This window comes from Silurus meridionalis, chromosome 10 (assembly GCF_014805685.1).
Source record: "Silurus meridionalis isolate SWU-2019-XX chromosome 10, ASM1480568v1, whole genome shotgun sequence".
Lineage (NCBI taxonomy): Eukaryota > Metazoa > Chordata > Actinopteri > Siluriformes > Siluridae > Silurus > Silurus meridionalis.
The window spans coordinates 14,732,773-14,741,567 of record NC_060893.1 but is presented as its reverse complement, the minus strand read 5'-3'; the positions used below and the strand labels follow the sequence as shown (position 1 = coordinate 14,741,567).

Here is an 8,795-nt window from a genome sequence, read left to right as displayed (position 1 = left end):
ATCAGAATCAGTCACTTTATTTCACTATATGTAGTGCAGTTACAATTTGTTCTGGTAAAAAGGTGCAAACACACAGGGACAATAATGAAACAGTAAATACACAAGATCACAACACACTATAGCAGGTCACTTGTCAAAGATTAGAATTAAATGTAGAAAAAAAATTGTAAAGGTGGTGTTTAATATAAAGTTGTCAAACTATTAAATGTTTACAGCAGTCCTGAGTCCAGCAGGTGTGTTGAATGAGAAGTTAGAATTTCTATCAGCTTCATCATCTACTGGAATGAATAGTTACTATAGTGAATAGTTTTGCCAAGTTCTTATGTTTTGCCAATTTCTTTCTGAATCTGCTGTTCTGATGATCAAGTCATTTAGTGTACAGTGGACTGATATTGAATTTTCTTCCTAACAACAATAATCACTGTACTGTACTGTACTGTATCTCTCCAAAAACATCCTTAGCAGAGAAATGTTAAATATTAGAATGAATTTATAATTTAACATTAATCTTCTACAACCTCATTCACACATCACCTGTAGTTTTTAAAAACTTTTGCTTATTCAGCCTTAGTCTATTTAGTTGGATAAGGTGAATCATCAGGTGGTTTGAGTTCCCTAAGGGTTTCAGGGGTACAGCATGGTAGGCATCCTTTAATTATGCTATTCTCAGCTGGATATAAAACTCCACTTAGTGGTACACAGAACTCACAATGCTTTATTTGTAATTAAATCTGGCAGGCAGGATGGAAATGGAATTGAATTGAGCTTAGAAAGTGACTGAATTTTCTATGGCCTTTATTTTTCATAACTAGGACAGATATTGAATTGATCACTGTTATTTAAAAATGTAAATTAATCATGAACTTGTAAATTAAACTTTAGGATATTTCAGAAAATGTGTGTGTGTGTGTGTGTGTGTGTGTGTGTGTGTGTGTGTTTAAATATAACCACATTAAAATAAAATGAACGCAAGTGATTACATTTTTGCAAAAAGATTAAGATGTATTTATTAATAATTATGGTGTTCTCCCCAAATTACATTTTTTCCTCTTTAAGATAAATCAGTAGATAGTGGTATTTTAGAAAAGTTGTTTAAACATGGATTACTGATGGCAGATTAGTCTGATTTTTTTTTGCTCATCAATAACTGGGAAATGGCAAAGGACGCAGCGCTAATGGGATTAAATAAAACAAGAGCAGGGGTGTGAGAGGCTATAAAGTGTTTGACGACCAAAATGAGGCGCGCTGGGTTTGACGTCAGTAAAGAGAAATTGCCTGTATAAATATGGGGCTTACGCAGCCACTGGAGAGGGAAAAAAACGCACGAGCGTTCCCGAGACGTCTCCGAGCTTCTGCAAAAAGCGAGATCTTAAGAAACCGAGAATGCCAAATTCAACTGGTTCCACTTCCTCCACCAAAAGCCTGAGGAGAGCAGGCTCTGAACTGGAGCGCTCCGACTCCACCACGGTAAGCGCACAGCCTCTTCTCAGTCCTGCATGGCCGAAAGTCGCAGATTTTGCGCGTTTTTCTTATTCGCAGGAGATTTCAGTAGGCATGCGGAACTGCACTGATCAAACCAACTCGCGCGCAACAGGCTTGGAGATGCGCACCAAGGAACAGGTCCAACCCAAAGCCCTCAAAAGACCAGACTCTTCCAAGCCTCACACTACCGTATTGGACTGGGGTTTCCAAAGGCACTACCTCACAGAAACCATTATAAAGCTTTATATTATTATGCAAAACGCCATTTCTTCAAGATCTTAAAAACACTCAGAAAGAAGGGTGTCCACTTTTAATATCATGTATCTTATATCTAGAAATGTATCACATGTTTTGTATTGTAACTTTAAAGCTTTACTCTATATGATAATTCATAACTAATAGAGGTATGAAAGATCACAGGGTTAAAGACAAAAGTAGTTTAGATCCATAGACACTATTTTAGGCGAAGAATGTTTTTATACTTTATAAGCATGTCCAATAAATCAGTTCCAAAAGCCAATTCCACTGTGTGTGTGTGTGTGTGTGTGTGTGTGTGTGCGCGCTACAGTCTCAGCGCTTCGTGGGGCGCAGGCAGAGTCTGATCGAGGACGCGCGCAAGGAGAGGGAAGCGGCGGAAGCGGCGGCGGCTGCAGAAGCAGCGGAGGCCAACGAGCACATCGTGTTTGAAGAGGACGACGGGAAAGCGCTTCTCAACCTCTTCTTCACCCTCAGAGGCTCCAAAAGCCCGGCTCTCTCTCGCACTCTCAAGGTCTTCGAGGTGGGTACAGCTCCATATACGAATAAAAAAACCTTGACCTTTTACATTTTTTTTATTTTCCACAAATAAATCAATTTCTTCTCATAATACTCCAAAATGAAAACCGGACCTTGAGGACCATGATGTAACCTGTGCTAAAACTGTGCTTAGAATATTTTATATACGATTTCAGAAGAAATTTCCCTCATTCTACTACACCATCCACACCGCACAGGAGTGTTTGGTGCATTTTTACTTTATACCTCCTATTTTTGTTAATGTTTATTTTTTTGCTAAAAGAATAACAAACCATAGAAATGGATAGAAGGAAAATTCAGCTTGTTGATTTGGGTATAAATGATTTCCTCCTTTAAAAGTGCAATTGGAGTGATGTTTACTTTTAGAATACATCTTATTCAGATTTAAACATGCTACTGGTGTCATTGTTTCCATAAGTATACTTGTAGTAAATATTTACCATTAAAATATATTTTAAGTATAATAAATACAATTTAGTTGTCATTGGGGAAACTAAATGGGTTCATTAATCTAATTGCAAAAAAAAATTAAAACTTTTACATGCTCAGGTTATAATAATTCTACCTTCCTAAAAATCTACCATAATAGTATAATGATATAATTTGTTTTATTTATTTTATTACAAAGCTTAAATTTGCTCAGGCATATAATCAACTGTTCGCACAAACAGTATAGAGAACAAGTTACATTGTGTCTTTAAAAGTCTCTGTTTATACAGTAGGAGAAATGAACATTATTTCGTTTTTACCGACACACTTTTGAAAGTGTCTCAATCATTTTATTTTTTTTATGGAAGATTTCTGTTGCTCTTCCACAACCACACTCATACAACTTGCATATCCTAATTACACTATATGCTTAGTCTGTTCTGTGTGGTGGGATAAGGTATCAGGAATCATCAGGTGGTTTGTGTTCCCTAAGTGTTTCAGGGGGACATCAGGGTTGGCATCCTTTATTCATGTTATTCTCAGCTGGAGATAAACTCAAGTTAGTCAAATTTGGCAGGCTGAATGAGAATGGAACTCGCCTTTAGTTGGAAAGTGTTAACAATGAGGACAGCTATTGAGTTTAATACCTTTTTTTTTTTAATGGTAATTAATTATAAAATTGTTCTTTAAACTTAAGGATATTTCTGAAAATTGTTGTGTGTGTCTAAACACCACCACAGTAAAATGACATACATTTAAACTTAAAAAAGACAACTAAATAGAATAAATAAATGTTTTTTAGCAGAATTTTTGTAAACACCAAAAAGTATTCTTTCCCAACCAACTGTTTGGCAACAGTGTAGTATTTTTTCCTGCCAACATCAATCACAGTCTTGCACCAGCTTTTTAATCTAGCCCTTAGAAATTGTAAAATACTTTGCAAAAAAATGTTCCACTCTTTATAGAAACACTTCTTAAATTATTAACAGACATTTGAAGCCAAGATGCACCATCTTGAGACCAGAGTGAGCCGTAAACCTAAAGATGGCCTGCAGGACTTGGAATATTTTGTCCGCTGTGAAGTTCATCTGTCAGATGTAAATACGCTCGTGAGCTCTTTGAGAAGGATTGCAGATGACGTCAGAACCACTAAAGAGGTGAAATGTAAGCTCTTGGCACTTTTATTCTATTACAGACTATATTTTAATATTACACTTTTAGGACTACAAATGAAATGCTTTATAATAATATCTCTAAATATTCGTTTTTTCATTCAATCTTCTCAAGTTCACTGGTTCCCGAAGAAAATTGCAGAACTGGATAGATGCCATCACCTGGTGACAAAATTTGATCCAGATTTGGATCAGGATCATCCTGTGAGTAAATCATTGTTATGTCTGATGATAACTCTTATTGCTTCCCTATGACATTATTTCTCTCTTGTAGGGATTCACAGACCCTTTGTACAGAAAACGACGAAAACAGATTGGGGATATAGCTTTCAAATATAAGCAGTAAGTCAAGACCAAACTACAAGTAACTGCCATACTTGTGTCCTATTTTTATTGTATACAAATATATATGATTTATTATTTATTACACACACACACACACACACACACACACACACACACACACACACACACACACACACACACACACACACACACACACATCCTATTTTTATTGTATACATATATATGATTTATTATTTATTACACACACACACACACACACACACACACACACACACACACACACACACACACACATATATTTATAAAAATATGATTTATATAAAGTATATATTGACTCTTTTCAGTGGGGAAACTATCCAGAGGGTGGAGTACACTGAAGAGGAAATTGAAACTTGGTATGATATTCAAGTCAAGACTGTTCCATTAAATATGCACATTTTTTTTCCCTGCTGTTTCTAGATAAATAGATTTGTTACATTTTATTGTGCTTCATGGCAGCATGGTGAGTAAACTCAATCACTGTCAGAACAGGTTGCACAACTTGAAAGGAATTGGTTTACACAGTACAAATCAGGTCAACTTGCTAGAGCACGCATTATGTTCCTTTGTTTTCCATTTCTGTCATTTTTAAATTTGATATGGAAATTTCATTGTGGACCAGCTTGCACCTGTGGTGAGGCAGGTGACGACTTTAAAGTCAAATGTATTTTGACTATTACATACCTCATAATCTGACCTAGGATTCTAAATGTTTTGTTTGTGTGTGTTTGTTTTTGGCAGGCGAGAGGTGTACTCTACACTCAGAGATCTGTACACCACCCATGCGTGTAATGAGTATTTAGAGGCTTTTAGGCTGCTGGAGAGACACTGTGGTTACAGCCCTAATAGCATCCCTCAACTGGAGGATGTCTCAAGCTTTCTAAAAGGTATTGAGCAGATTATCTTGTTGATATAAAATATTCTCAAACCCTATCCATTTCTTTCCCTATTATGACTAGCCATGCTGTTTCCTATTAGCGATTAATAGATGTAAATTTGAACTGTATTAACAGTTGAGGGTAAACATGTACATACTGTATGCACATAAGGTTTAGTGGATTGTACAGATATTCGTTTATAATCACAAGACAAAAAAATCCCAAAAGAACAATAGAACCTCTACAGCTGAATAGACTTATGATCATTTTCGTAAGGGGTTCACTAATCTGTTGTCCACCTGTTATTAATATATCTGCTATATAGCCCCTTATTCTAATATGTATGTTACAAGATTAATAACTGATTAATAACTAATTTTACATGATGTCTTCTTCAGAGCAGGCCTGTAGATTGAGATGCTCATAAAAAATACATCTTGATTTAATCTTCAGTTTCTAATATTTTCATTCAAAAGATTTTCTACAGTCCTTGAATGCTTGGTGAGATTGATGAGGGAACTGTTTAAACTCTTGTTTTCTTTTTGAGGTCGAACAGACTAGAATAACCAGTAAAGTAAAACCGAATCTTTTATCAAAATATCTCTTTTTGTGTTTATCAGAGCATACAGGGTTCCAGTTAAGGCCTGTGGCAGGACTTTTGTCAGCACGAGACTTTCTTGCCAGTCTTGCATTCCGTGTGTTCCAGTGTACGCAGTATATTCGGCATTCCTCTTCTCCAATGCACTCCCCTGAACCGTAAGAAACTATAACATCTTCATAATACTTAAACTACTATTTACTATTTACTATTTAGACTTATCACCTGAACATGGCTTACTTTGTAGGGACTGTGTACATGAACTCCTGGGTCATGTTCCTATGCTGGCTGATAAATCATTTGCTCAATTTTCCCAGGTAAATACGTTATTCGGCATATGTGTGTATTTTTTATATACTTTATTCAATTTGTTGGGTCTGGAGTTCAGTAGTGAAAGGCTTTCATGGCTCCAATAACCTAATTACATTATTCTTGTAGTTGGATTATATTAATAAAATTCTTTTTTAAAAACCTTTTATTGGGCAATGAATAGCAACATGCTTGAGAACATTCCCCTGACCTTTATAATATCAGTGTGATATTTTCATTTGCAGAACATTGGACTTGCCTCTCTTGGTGCCTCAGAGGATGACATTGAGAAATTGTCAACAGTGAGTATTTTATTTAAAATAAAACATATCTATACATATATAATGACCTGTATGTGCGCAATTGATCTGTATTGGACAACCTCACAGAGATGAGCTAACTGAGAACTGTGTCTGTTAATGTGTGTGCTTGTGATTGGATGCATTTTCAGCTTTATTGGTTCACAGTGGAGTTTGGACTCTGTAAGCAGGGAGATACAGTGAAAGCTTATGGAGCAGGTCTTCTTTCCTCCTACGGAGAGCTAGTGGTAAGTGTTCCTTTAAATGCAGTCCAACTGAATTTTCTTCAATATACCACAGGACTCACTCTTGAATGTGATCAGTCACAAGGATCTGATCATTCCTTTGGACAGCACAACTGCGATATAAACTTGTTTGTTCTGATATGTTGTCATTTCTATAGTAACAGCTAATTCTCTGCTACACTGTCTGGCACATGTTTAACATGTAAGAGGATGTAAGAAGATGTTTAACATGTAGCAAGAAAGAATGCAGTCAGTGGCATCACCTGAAGCGAAGCTGCTGGGAAAAGAAGAGAACCTCTTAGTTATATAACAAACTTCATTTTTAAATTGATTTTTAATTCCAAGGCAGAAAGAAAAAAAGACAAGTGTTTAGGGAAAATAATTATATCTATTATAATGCACAAACTGTATTTGTAAAATGCATTGTTGTATTCCTTACTTAATACATTTCTCTATGTTCTCTATGTTTCTGTTTTTATGTCTCACCAGCATGCACTTTCAGATGAGACAGAGAGACGAGAGTTTGACCCAGATATAGTAGCTGTGCAGCCATACCAAGATCAGTCCTACCAGTCCATTTATTTTGTGTCTGCAAGTTTTGATGATGCTAAAGATAAACTGAGGTAGAAAAAAAAGTAACAATAATATATGCCATATTCTATTGAGATTTCTATTGCAGTTCTGTGGTTTAGTGATATTTGATAAAGAAGCAATATGACCTGTTCTAAAATATGAAATTTTTTGATGACAGAATGTATTCGATGGGGATCAAGAGGCCATTTTCAGTGAGGTTCGACCCATATACAAACAGCATTGAAGTTCTTGACAACCCACTGAAGATCAGGGGAGGACTAGAATCAGTGAAAGATGAACTGAAGGTCCTGACAGATGCCCTGAATGTACTGGCCTGAGTTTACGAGTTCATGCCACCCATTGCCCTGATCCTAAATGTTCACCCTGTGGCATCTTCTTTCCAGTGTGTCTCATGTGTACTTTTCTGCTAATGATGTTGCTTAAAACAAACAAACAACATACAAACAAACAAACAAACAAACAAAAAACTGACCTCCTGCTAGAATTTGTTTCCAAAGATCTCACTGGATGTGACTAATTTCTTGTGTCAAAATAGCTCATATTAAGATTATTGGAAACAATATAAAATATATAAATTATTAGAATTAATATATGAACAGTTTAATGTATGAACAGTGCTTAATTAAAAATTTGGGTATTTTCAATACATAATGTGAATTCTACTTGCTTACAGATAATGAACACTGCCTCGTTTCTCTTTCTCCATTTGTGAATGTATCTAAAATTACTGAGAAAAGAAGTAAAATCTGTTCCAGTGCCCTAGTGATGATGTCATTATTTTGCAAGTGGATGTGCTTTTATATTGCAGTGGATGACAGCAAACAACATTTGCTCGAGTGCTGCTAATACAACAGCAAAATCAACAAGATATACAATTAAACTATTTGTATTGGTCTCTTAACATTTCTGTCAAGTCCAGAGTTTACTGTCTAAGCTACCAAGAATTTCCTAATAATATTACAGTTAACTTTCTTAAAAAATGGTAAATGAAAACAAAATGTTTGTAATTAAGTGTTAAGGTAAAACTGGACCATTGTTAAAATGTTGCTCCTATTGAACATCACTAGAGATGTCTTGCTATGACTTCAGTGGGGCACACAACCAACAACTTTTCACAAGAATAAAAAAACCCCACAGCATTTAAAATGTAGCACCAGACATGTTAAACAAATCAAAAATATTTGAGTATAAGCATGTATGTAATATATCTGTTAGGTGAAGTGTTTTTTTATGTAACTGACTGAATTTTGATGATCTCAGCAAAAAAAAAAAAAAAAAGCTGTCAAATGATCAGAAATGATGTAGAGGTTGCACTATTTACACTCTACACAAAATATGTGAATGTAAATGGAAGTAGTTTTCTTTCTCCTAGCATGACAAAATCAAACAAATCTTCAGTCTTTACAATAATGAATAAATGATGAAAGTGAACGAGTGAGATTTAAAATTCAATTCAGTTCAATTCAATTTTATTTGTATATTGCTTTTAACAGTGGACATTGTCCCAAAGCAGCTTTATAAAAATAAATAATATAATAGTACATTTATAAGTTAGTCTCTATGAGTTTATCCTTAATGAGCAAGCCAGATGTGACAATTGCAGGAAAAAACTCCTTGAGATCGTATAAGAAAGAAACCTTGAGAGGAAC

At 35.3% G+C, this 8,795-nt stretch overlaps 1 protein-coding gene across 1 annotated transcript; it reads left to right on the top strand.

Annotated features, from left to right (window-relative positions):
- The first annotated feature begins 1,291 nt into the window (after window positions 1–1,291).
- Window positions 1,292–8,209, top strand: th (tyrosine hydroxylase). Its single transcript, XM_046858546.1, has 13 exons — window positions 1,292–1,467; window positions 2,051–2,260; window positions 3,696–3,870; window positions 3,994–4,082; window positions 4,153–4,220; window positions 4,529–4,579; window positions 4,965–5,110; window positions 5,722–5,857; window positions 5,947–6,016; window positions 6,254–6,310; window positions 6,460–6,555; window positions 7,042–7,175; window positions 7,304–8,209. The coding sequence occupies exons 1-13, from the start codon at window positions 1,384–1,386 to the stop codon at window positions 7,461–7,463; spliced, it is 1,476 nt and encodes a 491-aa protein (XP_046714502.1). The 5' UTR covers window positions 1,292–1,383; the 3' UTR covers window positions 7,464–8,209.
- Window positions 8,210–8,795: the final 586 nt, after the last annotated feature.

Excerpts from the sequence above, each read along its gene's own strand:
- th (XM_046858546.1), top strand. The coding sequence starts at position 1,384 with ATGCCAAATTCAACTGGTTCCACTTCCTCCACCAAAAGCCTGAGGAGA. Across the intron at positions 4,083-4,152 it reads ATTTGGATCAGGATCATCCT|GGATTCACAGACCCTTTGTA; the intron begins GTGAGTAAATCA and ends TCTCTCTTGTAG. Across the intron at positions 6,017-6,253 it reads CATTTGCTCAATTTTCCCAG|AACATTGGACTTGCCTCTCT; the intron begins GTAAATACGTTA and ends TTTCATTTGCAG.